This window comes from Pongo pygmaeus, chromosome 20, assembly GCF_028885625.2.
Source record: "Pongo pygmaeus isolate AG05252 chromosome 20, NHGRI_mPonPyg2-v2.0_pri, whole genome shotgun sequence".
NCBI classification, from domain to species: Eukaryota; Metazoa; Chordata; class Mammalia; order Primates; family Hominidae; genus Pongo; species Pongo pygmaeus.
The window spans coordinates 61,228,899-61,251,587 of record NC_072393.2 but is presented as its reverse complement, the minus strand read 5'-3'; the positions used below and the strand labels follow the sequence as shown (position 1 = coordinate 61,251,587).

Sequence of the window (22,689 nt, the reverse complement as noted above, 5' to 3'; positions counted from 1 at the left end):
CTTCCGTCAGCAAAACGACTTATATGAGTTTAATCTTATGCATCCCTGGGAATCCAGCCCCATTGTGTCTCTGTAATCCAAGTCCTGGACCCGCTGTAAAGTCCCTCATCCCCCTTCATCCAAAATTGTGGCGCTTTCCCTTTATTTATTTATTTATTTATTTATTTGTTTGTTTACTTATGAGACGCAGTCTCGCTCTGTCACCCCGGCTGGAGTGCAGTGGCGTGATCCCAGCTCAATGCAAGCCCCGCCTCCCAGGTTCACGCCATTCTCCTGCCTCAGCCTCCCGAGTAGCTGGGACTACAGGTGCCTGCCACCATGCCTGGCTAATTTTTTGTATTTTTTAGTAGAGACGGGGTTTCACCGTGTTAGCCAGGATGGTCTTGATCTCCTGACCTCGTGATCCGCCTGCCTCGGCCTCCCAAAGTGCTGGGATTACAGGTGTGAGCCACCGCGCCTGGCCTGATTTATTTATTTATTTATTTATTTGAGACAGAGTTTTGCTCTTGTTGCCCAGGCTGGAGCGCAATGGCATAATCTCTGCTCACTGCAACCTCCACCTCCCAGGCTTGAGTGATTCTCCTGCCTCAGCCTCCCGAGTAGCTGGGATTACAGGCATGCACCACCACACCCGGCTAATTTTGTATTTTTAGTAGAGACGGGTTTCTCCATGTTGGTCAGGCTGGTTTTGAACTCCTGACCTCAGGTGATCTGCCCGCCTCGGCCTTCCAAAGTGCTGGGATTACAAGCGTGAGCCACCGCGCCCGGCCACTTTCCATTTATTTAATCTAGCCCAATCACTAACATTTCATTTGTCAGTTTATTCATAATTTTCAATAAATATGTCCAATATTGTGTGTTTTTTAGACCTCATGATGAATACAAAGAGATAAACCAATAGACTAAGTAGCTCAAAGTGCTGAGATAACCCAATAGAGATTCTCGTTTGAACTATTTTAATAAGTGTATTTGAGACATGCGACATTTTAAAATGTGTCACAGTTGGCCAGGCGTGGTGGCTCACGCCTGTAATCCCAGCACTTTGGGAGGCCGAGGTGGGCGGATCATAAGGTCAGGAGATTGAGACCATCCTGGCTAACATGGTGAAACTCCATCTCTACTAAAAAATACAACAAAAATTAGCTGGGCGTGGTGTCTGGTGCCTGTAGTCCCAGCTACTTGGGAGGCTGAGGCAGGAGAATGGCGTGAACCTGGGAGGCGGAGCTTGTAGTGAGCTGAGATCGCACCACTGCACTCCAGCCTGGGTGACAGAGTGAGACTCCATCTCAACAACAACAAAAGTGTCAGGGTTTTGTGAGAAGAGACGATTCTTCTCAACAATGGGGAAAGCATGTGTTAATACTGACTGAAATTCCAATGCAGGAAAAACTAGAAGCACAAATATATAGTGGAATATGTGGTAAATCGAGAGATAACCATTATTAATAATAAGGGGTACAATTCTGTGTAAAGCTCTTATACAGGAGGACATAAGAGGGTTCAGTTTTGCTGATAAATTCAGAACAAACTGGCCAGGTGCAATGACTCACGCCTGTAATCCCAGCACTTTGGGAGGCCAAGGTGGGCAGATCACTTGAGGTCAGGAGTTTGAGACCAGCCTGGCTAACATGGCAAAACCCTGTCTCTACTAAAATACAAAAACTTAGCTGGGCGTAGCGGTGCGCGCCTGTAGTCCCAGCTACTCAGGAGGCTGAGGCAGGAGAATCGCTTGAACCTGGGAGGCGGAGGTTGCAGTGAGCCGAGATTGTGCCACTGCACTTGAGCCTGGGTGACAGAGCAAGACTCCGTCTCAAAAAAAAAAAAAAAAAAAAAAAATTCAGAACAAACTGAAGACATGGGCCAGAACTTGTATAGAGTGTGAAAAGCAGTCAATAAAGAAAATTAGAAATACTTTGCATTTTTTTTTTATCACAGGACATGAGTTAAGCCAAGAATACAGCAGAAATTTTATCAAGTAGAGATAAGCTCTCAGTAAAGGATAAAAGTGGGCCTAAGTCCCTCCAGTTTCACTGGAAGTAGGACCCTTACATTGTATAATTATATTTTCATACATAAACTACTGGACAATGAAGTAAACAGTAATCAGTGAAAGAGCCACATATGACCAACTTAGATTTCCTGTGAGTAAAGTCTGTCAAGGGTAAAGCTGTGAAAATTTATAAGAAAAAAGAATGGGGAATTATTTGGAAGACCATTTGAGTTTTGTACACAAGATTTTAATGTTTGCACACTTGGTAATATATGTGAATATTATGAAAACTAAGTGAAAAAATAAATTAATGAGTTGAAACACATGCCTGTATTCCTTATATGAAAATCCCATAGAAACAGGGTTTGTGAAATAAATAGGGTAACCCCCCTGTAGGATTATGACTTTCACTCATCAATTTGTAGATGAACACAACAGGAGGCTGAGGTAGGAGGATTGCTTGAGACCAGGAGTTCAAGACCAGCTTAGGCAACATAGGGAGAGCCTCACTTCAACAAAAAAAAATAAAGGAGGGGGGTTACTGAATATATTTGGCATGCTTACCAACCATTTATATTTGGGGAAGACACATTTAAAAATATAAAAAGAAGACCGGGCGCCGTGGCTCACGTCTGTAATCCCAGCACTTTGGGAGGCCAAGGCGGGTGGATCACGAGGTCAGGAGTTTGAGACCAGCTTGGCCAACATGATGAAACCCCGTCTCTACTAAAAATACAAAAAAATTAGCTGGGTGTGATGGTGGGAGCCTGTAATCCCAGCTACTTGGGAGGCTGAGGCAGGAGAATTGCTTGAACCCGGGAGGCAGAGGTTGCAGTGAGCCGAGATCATGCCACTGCACTCTAGCCTGGGCAACAGAGTGAGACTCTGTCTCAAATAAAAATAAAAATAAAAATAAATAAAATAAAAAAAGAGAAGAACAATGAAGGAAGAAATTAAAACAGGGTATAAAAAATCAGAAGACAGATAAGATGGAAAACCATAACTGATGTTCAGAAAGGTGGGTGCAAATCGATCAGTCCTGCATAAGAAAACACCATTTGATTGGTTTGAAAATGTATCTGGCCGGGTGCGGTGGCTCACGCCTGTAATCCCAGCACTTTGGGAGGCCGAGGTGGGCAGATCACGAGGTCAGAAGATCGAGACCATCCTGGCTAACATGGTGAAACCCCGTCTCTACTAAAAATACAAAAAATTAGCCAGGCGCGGTGGCGGGCACCTGTAGTCCCAGCTACTCGGGAGGCTGAGGCAGGAGAATGGCGTGAACCTGGGAGGTGGAGCTTGCAGTGAGCCGAGATGGCAGATGGCGCCACTGCACTCCAGTAGCCTGGGCGACAGAGCGAGACTCCGCCTCAGGAAAAAAAAAAAAAAAAAAAAAAAAAAAGAAAATGCATCTGGCTGGGTGTGGTGGCTCATGCCTGTAGTCCCAGCACTTTGGGAGGCCAAGGTGGGTGGATCACTTGAGGTCAGGAGTTTGAGACCAGCCTGGCCAACACGGTGGAATCCCATCTCTACTAAAAATACAAACATTAGCCCGGTGCGGTGGTATGTGCCTGTAGTTCCAGCTACTTGGGAGGCTGAGGCACAAGAATCACTTGAACCCGGGAGGTTCAATGAACCGAGATTGTTCCATTGCACTCCAGCCTGGGTGACAGAGCGAGACTCTGCCTCAAAAAAAAAAAAAAAGTAGATTCAAGCTTCTTAGTGAGCTTTTCTCTCTTGTGTCCTTCAAATAGCTTTGTCGGACTCCACACTCCTGACTCCTCTCTGCCTTCACCTCCAGGTGTTTACTTGCAGACACTTGGTGTTCGTGCAAAGGTCAATCCTGGCTGACACATCTGTTGGCTCCAGCTCGGTTCAGCCACATCTGCCGAGGCTTCCTTGTTCAGCGCCTTATGGCTGTGCCAATTTTCAACTAGTATGGCCAAGAGAGCCACGAGGACCAGTCCTGCCACGGCCATGCGGATCAAGTTCTGCATCGTGTAATCTTGGTTTATGGAGTCTGGAGACACAATTCAAGGAGATGAATGGTTGGTGGTTGTGTTCCATTCCATCCCAACCCCAGAGCCCTAAAATGGGAGCTCATTTCCCTATTCGCTTGCCAAAATGGGACTCCCTCAGGCATCCCCTCAATGAGCTCACGCTTCGCTAGCACCACACTGATCCGTCAGCAAGACTGTGTCCATGGGCAAGGAACTGTGTTTCCCAGGGAAGTTCTATAAACTGGGAAGGAGGTGATTATGGGCATGTTGTGTTTTCTTTTTTGTTTTGGGATGGAGTCTCACTCTGTTGCCCAGGCTGGAGGGCTGTGGCGCGATCTCGGCTCACTGCAACCTCTACCTCCCTGGTCAAGCGATTCTCCTGCCTCAGCCTCCCGAGCAGCTGGGATTACAGGCGCCCACCACCACCACGCCTGGCTAATTTTTGTATTTTTAGTAGAGATGGGGTTTCACCATGTTGGCCAGGCTGGTCTCGAACTCCCGACCTCAGGTGATCCACCTGCCTCGGCCTCCCAATGAGCTCAGATTACAGGTGTGAGCCACCGTGCCCAGCCGTATTTTTTTTTATTTTTATTTTTTTCTTGAGATGGAGTCTCGTTCTGTCACCCAGGCTGGAGTGCAATGGCGTGATCTTGGCTCACTGCACGGCCGCCTCCTGGGTTCAAGTGATTCTCCTGCCTCAGCCTCCTGAGTAGCTGGGACCACAGGCTCACGCCACCATGCCCGGCCAGGCAGGTTGTGTTTTCTTTTCATTCTCTCCTCACTTGGTGAATTCACTAAATACCTAATCATATCTCTACAACAACACCAGAACAAGGTGGAATCCTAATAAGAATATCTGCAGCTTAACCCTGGATAATGAAGGGGCGAGTCTGTGGAACTCCTGAAAAGATGCTGGGGAGGCAACTGAACACGGGCATGTGAAATTCAGGACAAAGGCTGGTCTGAGAAGAGCCTTTAGAGTCTTCACCACCAGACCAGGTGGCTCACGCCTGTAATCCCAGCACTTTGTGAGGCCGAGGCAGACAGATCACTTGAGGCCAGGAGTTTGAGACTAGCCTGGGCAACATGGCAAAACCCCATCTCTACTAAAAATACAAAAAGTAGCCTGGTGCAGTGGTGCACGCCTGTGGTCCCAGTTACTTAGGAGGCTGATGCATGAGAATTTCTTCAACCTGGGAGGGGGAGGTTGCAGTGTGAGGAGAGATTGCACCACTGCACTCCACCCTGGGCAACAGAACGAGATTCTGTCTCAAAATAAATAAATGAATAAAATAAAAATGGGGCTCATGATAGAGGTTTTAAAAGTCTTTCCTATGACCCCTCAGTCCCCATTTGATCACTCATGGTGGATTCTAGTACTGTCGGCGAGTTCAAGGATTTCCAGCTGCAACTGGAAAGGAGAGGTGTGCTAGTCAACGTTGAGCCTGGTGTCTACTGTCTCAATACAGCCCATAAACATGTGACTCTAAAAGTTAGCCCTTCTCGGCTGGGCGCGGTGGCTCACGCCTGCAGTCCCAGCACTTTGGGAGGCTGAGGCGGGTGGATCACAAGGTCAGGAATTCGAGACCAGCCTGGCCAACATGGTGAAACCCCATCTGTGTGGTCCCAGCTACTCAGGAGGCTGAGGCAGGAGAATTGCGTGAACCCGGGAGGCGAAGGTTGCAGTGAGTCGAGATCCTGTCACTGCACTCCAGCCTTGGCGAAAGAGCAAGACTCCATCCCAGAAAATAAAATAAAATAAAGTAAAGTAAAGTAAAGTAAAATAAAATAAAATAAAATAAAATAAAATAAAATAAAATAAAATAATAAAATAGTTAGCCCTTCTGTTCTCCATAGACCGTAAGTTTTCAATGAACACTGTCTGGAGAACTCTAGCGAGGTAGTGAAAGTGGAAAGTGTGGTGGGGAAGCCTTTCTCTCTCCACTGTCCTGGGGTGAATGAGTCTTTGCCTCTCTTCACCTCACTCTCAGTGCACCTCTTCATTCTTCATATTCCTGCCCAGCGGCAAGGCCCTGGACAGCCAACCCAGACACAGGGCTGGACTGGGCGGTACCTACCTGTGACCACAAGCTCCAGGGCGTTACTGGGGAAGGACCACAGGTAGGGGCTCCTGTTGTACCAACCATAGCACCTGTAGATCCCTGAGACGTTGAGGTCCACAGGACCCAAAGAGAAGTTGGCCGGGTGTTCCCCACTTTGGTGCTGTGGCAGAGAAAGTTCTCCCTCCTTGGCCAGTGAAAATCTATCAAATGGGATGTGTGCTGAGCTGCACGTGAGGGAAATATTTTCTCCTGGCATCAACACCAGACCCCGATCCGCAGAGAGGAAGGGTTTGCCATACAAGCCTAAGAGAGAAAAGAGTGAGCTATTAGAAAGACCTTTTCTCCTTTATTCTTTTCTTCTTCTTCTTATTGTTATTATTATATATTTTTTTGAGAAGGAGTTTCGCTCTTGTTGCCCAAGCTGGAGTGCAGTGGCGCGATCTCAGCTCACTGCAAACTCTGCCGCCTGGGTTCAAGTGATTCTCCTGCCTCAGCCTCTCGAGAAGCTGGGATTACAGGTGCGTACCACCACACCCAGCTAATTTTTGTATTTTTAGTAGAGATGGGGTCTCCCCATGTTGGTCAGGCTGGTCTCGAACTCCTGACCTCAGGTGATCTGCCCACCTTGGCCTCCCAAAGTGCTGGGATTACAAGCATGTGCCACTGCGCCTGGCCTATTATTGTTTTTTGAGATGGAGTCTCGCTCTGTCACTGAGGCTGCAGTGCAGTGGCACGATCTCGGCTCACTGCAACCTCCACCTCTGAGGTTCAAGTGAGTCTCCTGCTTCAGCCTCCCGAGTAGCTGGGATTACAGGCACCCGCTACCACGCCCAGCTAATTTTTGTATTTTTAGTAGAGATGAGGTTTCACCATGTTGGTCAGGCTGGTCTTGAATTCCTGACTTCAGGTGATCCACCCGCCTCGGCCTCCCAAAGTGCTGGGATTACAGGCGTGAACCACAGTGCCCAGCCTCTTTTTTCTTTTTAAAATTTATTTATTTATTTTAGAGAGGGTTTCACTCTGTCACCCAGGCTGAGGGCAGTGGCATAATCACGGCTCACTGCAGCCTCGACCTCCCAGGCTCAAGTGATCCTACCATCTCAGCCTCTCAAGTAGCTGAGACTACAGGTGGGTGCCACCATGCCCAGCTAATTTTTTGATTTTTTGTACAGATGGGGTCTTACTATGTTGCCTAGGCTGGTCTCCTGGGCTTAAGTGATCTGCCCGTCTCGGCCTCTCAAAGTGCTGGGATTACAGGTGTGAGCCACGGCACCCGGCCTCCCAAAGTGCTGGGATTACAGGCACAAGCCACAGCGCCCGGCCTCCCAAAGTGCTGGGATTACAGGCACGAGCCACGGTGCCTGGCCACAGTTACTACTTCAGCCAGGCTTTCAACAACAGCCAGCTCAACATCCACAGTCATGTTCCCATGGACTGTTTAAATCTTTGCTATGAGGTGATGAAATGGCACTTTGCTCCTCTGGTCTTCCCTGCAATAACCCATAACTCAGTCTAGTCATGAGCAAAACATCGGACAATTTCCAGTAGTGGCAGTACCCTCAAAAATAATGGACCACTACCCTCAAAACTGACAAGGTCATGGAAAACCAGCAACATCTGAGAAGCTGTGACAGCCAAGACAAACCTAAAGATACGTGACACCTGCCGGGCGCGGTGGCTCACGCCTGGAATCCCAGCACTTTGGGAGGCCGAGGCGGGCGGATCACGAGGTCAGGAGATTGAGACCATCCTGGCTAACACGGTGAAACCCCATCTCTACTAAAAATACAAAAAATTAGCCGGGTGTGGTGGCAGGTGCCTGTAGTCCCAGCTACTCGGGAGGTTGAGGCAGGAGAATGGCGTGAACCTGGGAGGCGGAGCTTGCAGTGAGCCGAGATTGCGCCACTGCACTCTAGCCTGGGCAACAGAGTGAGACTCCGTCTCAAAAAAAAAAAAAAAAAAAAAAAAAGATACATGACACCTGAATGCAATGTGAAATCTTTTTGTGTGTGTGTGTGAGACGGAGTCTCGCTCTGTCGCCCAGACTGGAGTGCAGTGGCGTGATCTCAGCTCACTGCAACCTCTGCCTCCTGGGTTCAAGCGATTCTCCCGTCTCAGCCTCCTGAGTAGCTGGGATTACAGGCGTGTGCCACCAGGCCCGGCCAATTTTTTCCATTTTTAGTAGAGATGGGGTTTCACTGTGTTGGCCAGGCTGGTCTCGAACTCGTGACCTCAGGTGATCCACCCACCTCAGCCACCCAAAGTGCTGGGATTACAGGCGTGAGCCACCGCGCCCAGCGATTGTTGCATTTTCAGTAGAGACGGGGAATTCACTATGTTGGCCAGGCTGGTCGCCAACTCCTGACCTCGGGTGATCCACCCGCCTTGGCTTCCCTAAGTGCTGGGATTACAGGCGTGAACCACCGCGCCCGGCCGCAATGTGAAATCTTGAATGGGATCCTGGAACAGAGAAAGACTATCAGGTAAAAAAACTAAGAAAATGTAAATAAGCTATAGACTTTAGCTGAGAACGTGTCGATATTTGTTCATTAATGGTAAGAAATGTGCCATACTAATGTAAGATGTTAACTCTGGGGGAAGTGGGGTGCCAGATGGCTGAGAACTCTCTGAAGCAATCATCAATTTTTTTTTGTTTGTAAATCTAAAACTTCTTGAAAAATACTCTATTCAAAATAAGAAAAAAATCACACCAGGGCTGTGGACCCTGGATGTTTCCTTACCTGTCACTACCAGCTCCAGGGTGTCACTGTACCGGAACATGTATTGCCCTATCCTATATTGGCACCGATAGCGCCCTGCCTTGTTTGTGTCCATGTGGTTAATGATGAACTCAGGATCAGTCTTATTCCAAAACTTCAGTTTTCTGTCTATCTCTCGGTACGTGGAGTTTTTTAGGATCATCAGCTGGGTCAGGTAAGCTTCACGAATGGCCTGGCACTGGATTTTCACAGATCCATCCAAGGGAATCACAGGACTTGATTTGGCAGATATGAAAGGCATGGGAAAGTCCCCTGGAAGAAAATAAAGCCCAGACTGAGGTGGCTTGCCATGAGGAAGCCATTCCTTTCCTTCTCTGTGGGGGAAGTAAAAATACATTAGGGTGTGAAGAACCTATCATTCTTTATTTAAAGAAAAATTTAGGCTGGGTGCGGTAGCTCACGCCTGTATTCCCAGCACTTTGGGAAGCCGAGGCGGGTGGATCACGAGGTGAGGAGATCGAGACCATCCTGGCTAACACGGTGAAACCCCGTCTCTACTGAAAATACAAAAAATTAGCGGGGCGTGGTGGCGGGCGCCTGTAGTCCCAGACACTAGGGAGATTGGGGCAGGAGAATGGCGTGAACCCGGGAGACGGAGCTTGCAGTGAGCCGAGATCGCGCCACTGCACTCCAGCCTGGGCAACAGAGTGAGACTCCGTCTCAATTAAAAAAAAATTAAAAAAAGAGAAAAATTTAAATAATTTATGATGCTGAGGTTTGGGGTACGATTGATCCTGTCACCCAGGTACTGAGCATAGTACCCAATAGGCAGTTTTTCAACCCCCTTTCTTCCTCCTCGTCTAGTAGTCTCCAGTGTCTATGGTTGCCATCTTTATTTTTTATTGTTATTATTTTTCAAGACAGAGTCTCGCTTTGTCACCCAGGCTGCAGTGCAGTGGTGCAATCTCAGCTCACTGCAACCTCTGCCTCCCGGGTTCAAGCAATTCTTCTGCCTCAGCCTTCTGAGTAGCTGGGATTACAGGTGCCCACCACCATGCCTGGATAATTTTTGTATTTTTAGTAGAAATGGGGTTTCACCATGTTGGCCAGGCTGGTCTTGAACTCCTGACTTCAAGTGATCTACCTGCCTCGGCCTCCCAAAGTGCTGGGATTACAAGCGTGAGCCACCGCACCTGGCTGCAACTGGGGTTTTTGCAGAGGCAACACTGAAGCCATGGGGACCTCCACAGGCCTTGATCCCAGAGCAGTCGAGTGCCATTACTACAGCCCCAGCAGAGGCCACAGGCGTGGTGCGTGGGAGCAGTGAGATGGCTCCACCTGCCCTCACTCGACAAGGCTCAAGGCCAGTTTCCAGCACAGTGGCCCAGCTTCTGCCTGAACTCTGCCGGGGGCCATGGCTCCATGCTTCCCTGGAAAGCACCCAGATGGTGAAGTGGGTGACTCCACCCACCCCTGCCACTTGCAGCCAGAGGGGCCAGACCTGTTGGGTCTTCCAGCACTGCAGACCCCCTTCTGCCTGAACTCTGTGGGTTGTGCAGCTCTGTGTTTTTCTTTTCTTTCTTTTTTTTTTTTTTGAGATGAAGTCTCACTCTGTTGCCCAGGCTGGAGTGCAGTGGCAGGATCTAAGCTCACTGCAAGCTCCGCCTCCCCGGTTCACGCCATTCTCCTGCCTCAGCCTCCCGAGTAGCTGGAACTACAGGCACCCGCCACCACGCCTGGCTAATTTTTTTTGTATTTTTAGTAGAGACGGGGTTTCACCATGTTATCCAGGATGGTCTCAGTCTCCTGACTTCGTGATCTGCCCGCCTCGGCCTCCCAAAGTACTGGGATTACAGGTGTGAGCCACCATGCCCCGCAGCTCTGTGTTCCCCTGGGAAGCACTGAGATGGCAGATCAGATGGCTCCAACCACCCTTGCTGAGAAGGACTCACCAGGTTGGGTGGCAACTGAGCCATGAGGAGCCCTCATTCTCAGAACTCTCAGAGGGGTGAAACACCTGATTTCACCAGCCTGCAGAGGAGCGGGGTGGTCCTCCCTCCATAGAGCTGGCCGGGGAAGGATACAGCCTGTCTGCCCACCATGCCCTGCCTGAGGGAGCCCCATGGGCAGAACAATCCTAATAAAGGAAACGGTGGGTGCAGAGCCAGTGATTGTAGGAGGCTCCTCCAAGGCCCAAGAATGGACCAGGCGAGGGAGTCACCCCTCCCCACAACCACAGAGCACTACTACCGACTTTGTCAAAATACAAGAGTTAGGGGGCCAAGGCAGGCAGATCGCTTGAGCCCAGGAGTTTGAGACCAGCCTGGTAAACATGGTGAAACCCCATCTCTACAAAAAAAAAAAAAGAAAAAAAATTACAAAAATTTTCTCTTTATGGTGGTGTGTGCTTGTAGTCCCAGCTACTCAGGAGGCTGAGGCAGGAGGATCACTTAACCTGATAGGTAGAGGCTGCAGTGAGCTGAGATTGTGCCACTGCGCTCCAGCCTGGGTGACAGAGCAAGACCCTGTGTCAAAAAACAAAACAAAAAACGAAACAAAGCTACAAAAGAGCTTGTGGCTAAGATCCTGTATGCTGGCCAACCCTTTTAGGTGCCACCTACTGGATCACACTTCAAAATACAACACTGAAATATTTTGCCAGTATACAATGAAGGGAAAAATCCAGCCACAAATAAAGATTCTGTGCAGAGTCCTGGCATCTGAAAACACCCAGAAATGAAGTGTTTATGGGTTATGACATCCTTTAACTGTGATGTCAGTTAAAGGAACACCAGCCCTCACACAGGAGAAAGAATCAACACCAAGGCCGGGCGCGGTGGCTCACACCTGTAATCCCAGCACTTTGGGAAGCTGAAGTGGGCAGATCACTGGAGGTCAAGAGTTCAAAACCAGCCTGACCAACGTGACAAAACCCGGGCTCTACTAAATATACAAAAATTAGCTGGGTGTGGTGGCACACACCTGTAATCCCAGCACTTTGGGAGGCCAAGGCGGGTGGATCACCAGACGTCAAGAGCTCAAGACCAGCCTGACCAACGTGACAAAACCCGGGCTCTACTAAACATACAAAAATTAGCTGGGTATGGTGGCACACACCTGTAATCCCAGCTACTCAGGAGGCTGAGACAGGAGAATCGCTTGAACCCGGGAGGTGAAGTGAGCAGCAGTGAGCCGAGATCGCGCCACTGCACTCCAGCCTGGGCGATGGAGTAAGACTCTGTCACAAAAAAGAAAAAAAAGAAAAAAAGAAATCAACACAAGAACTCTGGCAACTCGATGGGCCCCTGGAAATCTGGTTCTTAGCTACATTGAGATGAATGAAATGAGGGGTATAGAATTCAGAATCTGGATGGCCGGGAAGCTCATCGAAATTGAGGAGAAATTTGAAATGCAATCCAAGGAGTCCATGGTGGGGACAAACTGGCTTTTGAGTTCCCAGAATTCTTTTTCATGTGTGGGGGCCCGGTCATTATGCCACAGCCATCAGACAGAGATGAGTCCAGTCTCTCTTCCCTGTGAGCTCCCACCCCCACTTTACCAGGCAGAGCCCCCAGCTCGGGAGTGCAGAGCAGCTGCCCTGCCCTCAGCATACTCACTGGTGGTGGTTCCCTGTTTCCCTGCGGAGTGGCTCCCAGAGGCAACTGACAGCCCCTCTGCCACTGCCATGGCAAGGGTTCTGCCCCTGCTGCCCGTGATCTGGGGAAGAAGCAAGGAGCCTGGCAAGGGTTCTGCCCCTGCTGCCCGTGATCTGGGGAAGAAGCAAGGAGCCTGGCAAGGGTTCTGCCCCTGCTGCCCGTGATCTGGAGAAGAAGCAAGGAGCCTGGCAAGGGTTCTGCCCCTGCTGCCCGTGATCTGGGGAAGAAGCAAGGAGCCTGGGGGCTTCATTCATGCTTTATTTATTTATTTATTTATTTGAGATGGAGTCTTGTTCTGTCGCCCAGGCTGCAGTGCAGTGGCACGATCTCCACTCACTGCAAGCTTCGCCTTCCGGGTTCACGCCATTCTCCTGCCTCAGCCTCCCGAGTAGCTGAGACTACAGGCGCCCGCCACCACGCCCAGCTAATTTTTTGTATTTTTAGTAGAGACGGGGTTTCACCGTGTTAGCCAGGATGGCCTCGATCTGCCCGCCTCAGCCTCCCAAAGTGCTGGGGTTACAGGCGTGAGCCACCGCGCCCGGCCTTCATTCATGCTTCTAGCACACCACAGTCACCATACACAGAGGAGCTCAGTCTCCTCTCCCTGTGAGCCCTCAACCTCCTGCTCTTCACCAAGCCCCAGCTTGAGCCCGCAGCACAGCAGCCCCACCCTCTGGCGGAGCATTCCCAGCAGCTGTGAGTCTGCATTTCTCTGTGGCGGAGCTCCCAGAGGCAGCTGAAAGCCACCCTGCAGCTGCTACTGTGGTGGTACTGGCCTTGCCGCCCTCAGACTGGGGAGGGAGCAAAGACTCTGAGTGCTTTAACCACACCTCCAGCAAACTGCCCTAAAGAGAAGAGGCCAGTCTGTCACCCCTGTGACCCACCTGTCCCCCCTGCTCATCACTAGGCAGGGCCCCTAGCTTGGACCCACAGTGCAGTCGCCCCACTTTTGGCTCATCACACTGACTGATAGTGGCTCCACATCTCTCTGGGGTGGAGTCCCAAGGGACAAGTGAAAGGCCGTCTGCCACAACCACTGCTAAGGTCCCTTCCCTGCTGCCCCCAAGCCACGGAGGGAACATAAAGTCTGAGCTCACCCCAAAGCTGTGATGTGCAGCCTGGGAGTGCCGAGCCCGGATCTGCAGCCAGCACTTGAATGGGAGAGGAGCCCACACTTTCAGAGCGTGAGAGGGAGCACAGCGGCAATCACGAGGAATGACCTACTGGCCGTTATGCTTAAGCATCATTTACTGGATTGCAGCCCAAACTTCAACACCAAAAATACTTGCTAATATACCTCCCTGTGAAACCAAGGACAAGAATTTAGCTATAAATAAAGACCCTGCGGAAGCCCCAGCCCTCTGAAACCATCTAGAAAAGAAATCTACTGACTGTGCTCAAATGACATCACAGTTAAAAGAAAAAAGCAAAAAATTCAAATTGCAGCACACTTAAAGGAACATTAGCCCACACGGATGAGAAAGAACTAGAGCAAGACCTCTGTCAACTCAAAAAGCAACAGTGTCTTCCTTCCTCCAAATTACCACGCGAGCTTCCCAGCAAGGGCTCTTTACCTGGCTGAAATGACAGAAATAGAATTCAGAATATGGGTAGAAATTAAGGTCATCAAGATTCAGGAGAAAGTTGAAACCCAATGCGAGGAATCTAAAGATTACAATAAAATGACAGGGGGCTAATCTATGCAATGGTCATTTTGAAAGAACCAAACGGCTCTGATAGAGCTGAAAAACACACTACGAGATTTCATAATGTGATCACGAGTATTAATGGCAGAATAAAGCAAAATGAGGAAAGAATCTCAGAGCATGAATACTGGCTCTCTGAACTCATTCAGTCAGACAAAAATGAAGGCAAAAGAATAAAAAAGAATGAACAAAACCTCTAAGAAGTATGGGATTATCTAAAGAGACCAAATAGCCCATTGGCATCCCCGAAAGAGATGGGGAGAAAGCAAGCAACATGGAAAACATATTTCAGGGTATTGTTCATGAAAACTTCTCCAACTTCACTAGAGAGGCCAAGAATCAAATTCAGGAAACAAAGAGAACCCCTGCAAAATACTACACAAGAAGAGCATCCCCAAGACACAAAATCAACTTCACTAGAGAGGCCAAGAATCAAATTCAGGAAACAAAGAGAACCCCTCCAAAATACTACACAAGAAGAGCATCCCCAAGACACAAAATCAACTTCACTGGAGAGGCCAAGAATCAAATTCAGGAAACAAAGAGAACCCCTCCAAAATACTACACAAGAAGAGCATCCCCAAGACACAAAATCATCAGATTCTTCAAGGTAGAAATGAAAGAAAAAAATGTTGGCCGGGCACGGTGGCTCACGCCGTAATCCCAGCCCTTTGGGAGGCAGAGGTGGGCGGATCACGAGGTCAGGAGATCGAGACCATCCTGGCTAACATGGTGAAACCCCATCTCTACTAAAAAAAAAATACAAAAAATTAGCCGGGCATAGTGATGGGCGCCTGTAGTCCCAGCTACTCGGGAGGCTGAGGCAGGAGAATGGCGTGAACCCGGGAGGCGGAGCTTGCAGTGAGCCAAGATCGCGCCACTGCACTCCAGCCTGGCAGCCTGGGCAACAGAGTGAGACTCCATCTCAAAAAAAAAAAAAAAAAAAAAAACAAAGAAAGAAAGAAAGAAAAAAATGTGAAAAGACAGCAAAAAAGAAGGGGCAGGTCACCTACAAAGGGCATGCCATCAAGCTAACAGCAGACCTTTCAGCAGAAACTCTATGAGCCAGAAGAGATTGGGGGCCTATGTTTAATATTCGTATGAAAAGAATTTCCAACCAAGAATCTCATTCCCAGCCAAACTAAGTTTCATAAGTGAAGGAGAAATAACATCATTTTCAGACAAGCAAATGCTGAGGGAATTTATTACCATCAGGCCTGCCGTACAAGAGCTCCTAAGAGGAGCGCTAAATATGGAACGAAAAGACCATCACCAGCCAATAGAAAACACACTTATGTATATAAACCAGTGACACTATAAAACAACCACACAAACAAGTCTGTATAATAACCAAACCAGCCAACAACATGACGACAGGAAAAAATCCGCACATGTAAATGCTAACTTTGAATGTAAACGGGCTAATTGTCCTAAGTAAAATGCAGAGTGGCAAGTTGGATAAAGAAGCAAGAGGCCGGGCGCGGTGGCTCACACCTGTAATCCCAGCACTTTGAGAAGCTGAGGTGGGTGGATCATTTGAGGTCAGGAGTTCGACATCAGCCTGGCCAATGTGATGAAATCCCATCTCTAACAAAAATACAAAAAAAAAAAAAAATAGCTGGGCATGGTGGTACACACCTGTAATCCCAGCTATTTGGGAGGCCGAGGCAGGAGAATCGTTTGAACCCAGGAGGCAGAAGTTGCAGTGAGTCAAGATCGTGCCACTGCACTCCAGCCTGGGTGACAGAGTGAGATTCCTTGTCAAAAAAAAAAAAAAAAAAAAAAAGGCCAGGTGTGGTGGTTCACGCTGGTAATCCCAGCACTTTGGGAGGCCGAGGCGGGTGGATCACGAGGTCAGGAGTTCGAGACCAGCCTGGCCAACATGGCAAAACCCTGTCTCTACTAAAAATACAAAGATTAGCCAGGTGTGGTGGTGGGCGCCTGTAATCCCAGCTACTCAGGAGGCTGAAGCGGGAGAATTGCTTAAACCTGAGAGGCAGAGGTTGCAGTGAGCCGAGATCACACCACTACACTCCAGCCTGGGTGACAGAGCAAGACTCCGTCTCAAAAAAAAAAAAAAAAGCAAGACTCAACATTATGCTGTCTATAAGAAACCCATCTCATATGCAATATATGCAATGACATCCATAGGCTCAAAGTAAAGAAATGGAGAAAAATCTACCAAGCAAATGGAAAGCCAAAAAAAAAAAAAAAAAAAAAAAAAAAAGCAGGAGCTGCTATTAAAATTTCAGGCAAAACAGACTTTATACCAACAAAGATCAAAAAAGGCAAAGAAGGGCATTAAATCATGGTAAAGGGTTTAATTCAACATGAAGACCATAGCTGGACAGTGGCCATGGATGTCAGAATCTGCTAAGGAGTGTGTAGCAGCCCATCTGCTGAATCAAAAAGAAAAAGAAAAAAAATAAATTAAAAAAAGAACATGAAGACCTAACTATCCTAAATATTATGCACCTAACACAGAAGCACTCAGATTCATAAAGTGTGTTCTGAGAGACCAAGAGACTTAGACAACCACACAATAATAGGGGGAGACTTTAACATCCTGCTGACAGTATTAGTTCATTGAGGCAAACAAAGATATTCAGGACCTGAACTCAGCACTGGATCAAATGGACCTGATAGACATCTACAGAACTCTCCACCCCCAAAACAACAGAATCTACATTGTTTTCATTGCCCCATGGCACATACTCTAAAGTCGATCATACAATCAGACATACAACAATCCTTAGCAGGCCGGGCGCGGTGGCTCACGCCTGTAATCCCAGCACTTTGGGAGGCCAAGGCGGGCGGATCATGAGATCAGGAGATCGAGACCATCCTGGCTAACACAGTGAAACCCCATCTTTACTAAAAATACAAAAAAATTAGCCGGGTGTGGTGACGGGCGCCTGTAGTCCCAGCTACTTGGGAGGCTGAGGCAGGAGAATGGCGTGAATCCAGGAGGCGGAGCTTGCAGTGAACCTAGATTGTGCCATTGCACTCCAGCCTGGGCGACAGAGCAAGACTCCATTTCAAAAAAAAAAAAAAGATCCTTAGCAAATCCAGAAAAGCGAAATCAGAGCACAGTGGAATAAAAATAGGAATAAATACTAAGAAAACCACTCAAAACTGTACAATGCATGGAAATTAAGCAGTCTGTTCTGTAATTTTTGGGTAAATATAGCAGAATCTGTGGGACACAGCTAAGGCAGTGTTAAGGGGGAAGTTTATAGCACTAAACTCCCATGTCAAAAAGCTAGAAAAAGTTCAAATTAACAACCTAACATCACAAGAGGAACTAAGAGAACCAAGAGGAAATCAACCCCGAAGCTCGTAGGAAACAAGAAATAACCAAAATCAGAGCTGAGCTGAAAGAGATTGAGACACGAAAAAGCATTCAGAAGATCAGCAAATCCAGGAGTTGGATTTTTGAAAAAATTAGTAAGACAGATGACTAGTTAGACTAATAAAGAAGAAAAGAGAGATGATCCAGATAAACACAATTAGAAACAACAAAGGGTATATTACCACTCACCCCACAGAAATACAATCATCAGAGAATATTATGAACACCTCTATGCACACAAAATAGAAAATCTAGAATAAATGGAGAAATTCCTGGACACATACACCCTCCTGAGATCGAACCAAGAATAAATTGAATTCATGAACAGACCAATAATGAGCTCCAAAATTGAATCAGTAATAAAAAGCCTACAGACCAGAAAAAGCCCAGTACCAGACAAACTCACAGCTGAATCCCATCCGATATATAAAGAAGAGCTACCTACTGAAACGTTCCAAAAAAATTCAGGAGGAGGAATGCCTCCCCAGCTCATTGTATGAGACCAGCATCATCTTGATGCAAAAACATGGCAGAGACACAACAAAACCAGAAAACTTCAGGACAATATCCTTGTTGAACATAAATGCCAAAATCCTCAACAAAATACTAGCAAACAATCCAGCAGCACATCAGAAAGCTAATCCATCACCATCAGGTAGGTTTCATTTCTGGGATGCAAGTTTGATTCGATATAAGAGTCTCGCTCTGTTGCCCAGGCTGGAGTGCAGTGGCGTGATCTTGGCTCACTGCAAGCTCTGCCTCCTGGATTCACGCCATTCTCCTGCCTCAGCCTCCCGAGCAGCTGAGACTACAGGTGCCCGCCACCACACCTGGCTAATTTTTTTGTATTTTTTAGTAGAGGCGAGGTTTTACCATGTTAGCCAGGATGGTGTCGATCTCCTGACCTCGTGATCCGCCTGCCTCAGCCTCCCAAAGTGCTGGGATTACAGGCATGAGCCACCGCGCCCGGCCAATATACAGAAATCTTAAATATGATTCATCACGTAAGTAGGACAACCCCCCCCCAACACACATAATCATCTCAATAGAGCTTTTGATAAAATTCAACATCTCTTTATGCTAAACAATCTTGACAAACTAGGCATTGAAGAAACATATTTCAAAATAATAAGAATGATGTATGACAAACACAGTCAACATCATATTGAATGGGCAAAAGCTGGAAGTATTCCCCTTGAAAACTGGCACAAGACATGGATGCCGTCTCTCACTACTTCTGTTCAACATAGTACTGGAGGTCCTAGCCAGAGCAATCAGGCAAGAGAAAGAAATAAAAGGCATCCAAATAGGAAGAAAGGAAGTCAAACTATCCCTGTTTGCAGGTGATATGATTCTATACCTAGAAAACCACAGTCTCTGCCCAAACACTTCTTAATCTGATAAACAACTTTGGCAAAGTTCCAGGATACAAAATCAATATACAAAAAACAGTAGCATTCCTATACACCAAAAACATCTAAGCTGAGAGCCAAATCAAGAAGAGAATCCATTCACAATTACCACAAAAAGAATAAAATACCTGGGAATACAGCTAACCAGGGAGGTGAAAGATCTCTGCAAGGAGAACTACAAAACACTGCTCAAAGAAATCATAGATGACACAAACAAATGGAAAAACATTCCATGCTCATGGATAGGAAGAATGAATATTGTTCAACACACAAATAATTCAGGCTTTAGAAGGAGCTGGAAGAGAGAAGACATGGATGGACATGGGGCTCACACTTGTTAGGAGGCTCAGGCAGTAGTAGTTGGGGTGGCAGAATATTCAGTAGTACATTAAGACTACTTAATGCTTAGTACTGCAGTAGTACTATAGAACGCTAGAGTGTTCAGTAGGGTTAGACTATGGCAGCATCCTTTTAAATGAAGTGATGGGAGGAAGTGGGTTGCTAAAACAAAATAGAATCAGCATAAGGAAGGATATTGGGCAGATGACTCCTGACTTCCTCATCCTTGCAGTTTGAGCATTCAGTAAATTACAGATCCTTCATGGACAGTCTAACACAGGAAAGGACTAACTATAAATCCAGGCGTGAGCATTAATGAGTCTGAAGCGTTTGGAGATAACAAAGTGAGATAGAAATTAGGCAAGAGAAGCACAGCAGAAACAACTAGAATGGGACTAAAATAAGAATCTGTGCTTCAGGCTATTCCTCAATTTCTTTATCCTAGAGCTTCCAAGAGGGTCTAAAGGGGCTGGGAGAGATTTACAGGACACTTACCTTCCTGTGCCTGAATCCTCTGGCCCAGACAGAGCACTGGAAGAGAGAGATTTATGAAAAATCAAACTTCCATTTCCAACCTTTATGACAAATCACCATCCGTAATGACAGACCAGAAAAAGACCAGTACCAGGTGGATTCACAGCTCAATCCCACCAGATATATAAAGAAGAGCTAGTATTTTTTTTTTTTTGAGACAGAGTCTCGCTCTGTCGGCCAGGCTGGAGTGCAGTGACATGATCTCCGCTCACTGCAAGCTCCGCCTCCCGGGTTCACGCCATTCTCTTGCCTCAGCCTCCTGAGTAGCTGGGACTACAGGCACCCACCACCACGCCCGGCTAATTTTTTTGTATTTGTAGTAGAGACAGGGTTTCACCATGTTGGCCAGGATGGTTTTGATCTCCTGACCTTGTGATCCGCCCACCTCGGCCTCCCAAAGTGCTGGGATTACAGGCGTGAACCACTGAGCCAGGCCAAGAAGAGCTAGTATTATTCCTGCTAAAACTATTGAAAAAATCCAGGAGGAGGGACTCCTCCCCAACTCATTCTATGAGGCCAGCATCATCCTGATAACAAAACGTAGCAGAGACACAACGAAAACAGAAAACTTTGGGATAATATCTTTGTTGAACATAAATGCAAAAATCTTCAACAAAATACTAGTAACCATATTTCTATATGGGATTCAATCACATGTTTTCCTTCCACAACAATCACAGTTTTGAGGCTCATTCTTTATTTTTACCTTTCAGATTCCAGCCTCTAAGTCTCTCCTTGATAGGAACCTTGGAACCATCGTGAATCCCAGATAACACACTATAGGTTTAATACAAATATTAAACCTTGAGCCCCACAAGCTAGCTTGGGCTTGGGCAGAGACAAAGTTATAGATATATTGACAAAGACAGCCTTTCCACTAAGGAGATCAGAATCTCCTTGGCAGCCACTAAAATCTCCTACTCACACTGTTAAGAGACACCCTGATTATTTTGGGATTTCTCTATCTTCCCCTCTAACCCACTTTTACTCTGAAACTCACCAAGACACAGGAGGGTGGTCTCTTTGGGGTCCATCATGCTGACACGGCCTCAGCCCCGTTGGTCTCTTTTTGATGCACATTAGCAGGATGACAGATACTCTTACAACAATAAGCTCCACAGGAAGTATGAGGACAGAGCCCCTCGTCAGGGAATTTCCACATCTATTGCCTCACAGCAAAGTGGAACAGTTTGTTCCCGAATAACTTAGTTCCAGGTTGCTCTTGGGTGGAGCCCAAGAGAAGACATATATATGTATATTTTTTTAAATAGAGATGGGGTCTTTCTATGTTGGCCAGGGTAGTCTCTAACTTCTGGCCTCAAGAAATCCTCCTGCCTAAGACCTATATTTCTATTTATGTTTCAGATGAGAAGCGAATGAGAAGTGAATTTTCATCAAGCCGGTGTCTAATGGTGTTCAAATCCATCTTTGAATCAGATCCTACATCCAAATGGAAGGGTTTGGGACAGAATATAAGGTGGTGGTGGATACCATACAGGCAGAGATTGTCTTCACTGGGCCATTAGTCAAAAGCTCTATGGCTTTGTCTGTTCTGAGCCTATGTTTCGTCTCTGAGATTCATGGTCTGAGTATATTTACTTGACTAGGCATGACCAGGCATGCAGTATACCCTTATCCTGCAGATGATCTCAATGCCAGAATGTGGAGGCATTTTCTCTGGTGCTATTTGTCATCTCTAAAGAAAGAATGTACTATTTTATTATACTTTTTTTTTTAATTTGTATAAATTTAAGGAGCACAAGTGAAATTTTGTCACATGGGTATTTTGTGTAGTGGTGAAGTCTGGGCTTTTAATGTAATTATCCTCAAAGAATGTACATTGTCGCTTATTGAGTGTTTTTTTTAACTTTTATTTTAGGGTCAAGGGTACATGTGAAGGTTTGTCATACAGGTAAACTTGTGTCATGGGGGTTTGTTGTACAGATTATTTCATAACTTAGGTAATAAGCTTGGTACCTAATAGTTACTTTTCCTGCTCCTTTCCAGCCTCCCACCCTCCACCCTAAAGGAGACCCTATTGTCTGTTGTTCCCTTTTTTGTGTTCATGAGTACATTATTTAGATTCCACTTATAAGTGAGAACATGCTGTATTTGGTTTTCTGTTCTTGTATAGTTTGCTAAGGATAATGGCCTCCAGCTCCATCCATGTTTCCACAAAAGATATGAACTCATTCTTTTTTATGGCTTCAAATTAATTTTATTTTTATCTTATTATTTACATTATTTTGATAGTAGACTCCTGGCTATCACGATTTCTTCAAGTATGGAAAGTGAAATATTCCAAATTAAACCTTCTACTATTTTATTTTATTTATTCTTTTTTTTTTTTTTTTTTTTGAGACGGAGTCTCACTCTGTCGCCCAGGCTGGAGTGCAGTGGCGAGATCTCGGCTCACTGCAAGCTCTGCCTCCGGGGTTCACGCCATTCTCCTGCCTCAGCCTCCCGAGTAGCTGGGACTACAGGCGCCTACCGCCACACCTGGCTAATTTTTTTGTATTTTCAGTAGAAACGGGGTTTCACCATGTTAGCCAGGATGGTCTCGATCTCCTGATCTCCCACTTCGGCCTCCCAAAGTGCCGGGATTACAGGCGTGAGCCACCATGCCCAGCCTTTATTTTCATTTTAATACATCATAACTTAGGCCTTCCAACGCCGAAGTATTTTGAAGTCCTGAGCTTGTCCCATATTTCAGAAAGCAGATCAGCTTCCATGTTGACTGTTTCGTTTGTGCCAATTTAAGTGACCTTTTGTTTCGCCACATTTTGTTAATTTCCACATACGTATTTGCGTTCAGGAAATTTGGAAATATTATGTTCTGGAAATTTGGTGTTGATGATTGCATGAAATTGACCACATTCTAATTTTCTTTTTTTGTTGTTTTGTTACTTATGCCTTA

General features: G+C 46.7%; 1 protein-coding gene across 3 annotated transcripts; it reads right to left on the bottom strand.

The window, feature by feature from the left end:
* Positions 1–1,909: 1,909 nt before the first annotated feature.
* On the bottom strand, positions 1,910–20,844 carry FCAR (Fc alpha receptor). Of its 3 annotated transcripts, XM_054463787.2 has the most exons (6): positions 20,773–20,844; positions 19,734–19,769; positions 11,891–12,011; positions 8,795–9,085; positions 6,069–6,356; positions 1,910–4,010 (listed from the first exon to the last, which is right to left on the bottom strand). In XM_054463787.2, exons 4-6 carry the CDS (start codon positions 9,072–9,074, stop codon positions 3,796–3,798), a joined length of 783 nt encoding a protein of 260 aa, XP_054319762.1. In that variant the 5' UTR covers positions 9,075–9,085; positions 11,891–12,011; positions 19,734–19,769; positions 20,773–20,844; the 3' UTR covers positions 1,910–3,795. The 3 variants fall into 3 exon arrangements, with proteins under 3 accessions (XP_054319762.1, XP_054319760.2, XP_054319761.2); XM_054463785.2 differs by lacking the exon at positions 11,891–12,011; XM_054463786.2 differs by lacking the exons at positions 11,891–12,011; positions 19,734–19,769 and having other exon boundaries at positions 20,773–20,829.
* Positions 20,845–22,689: the final 1,845 nt, after the last annotated feature.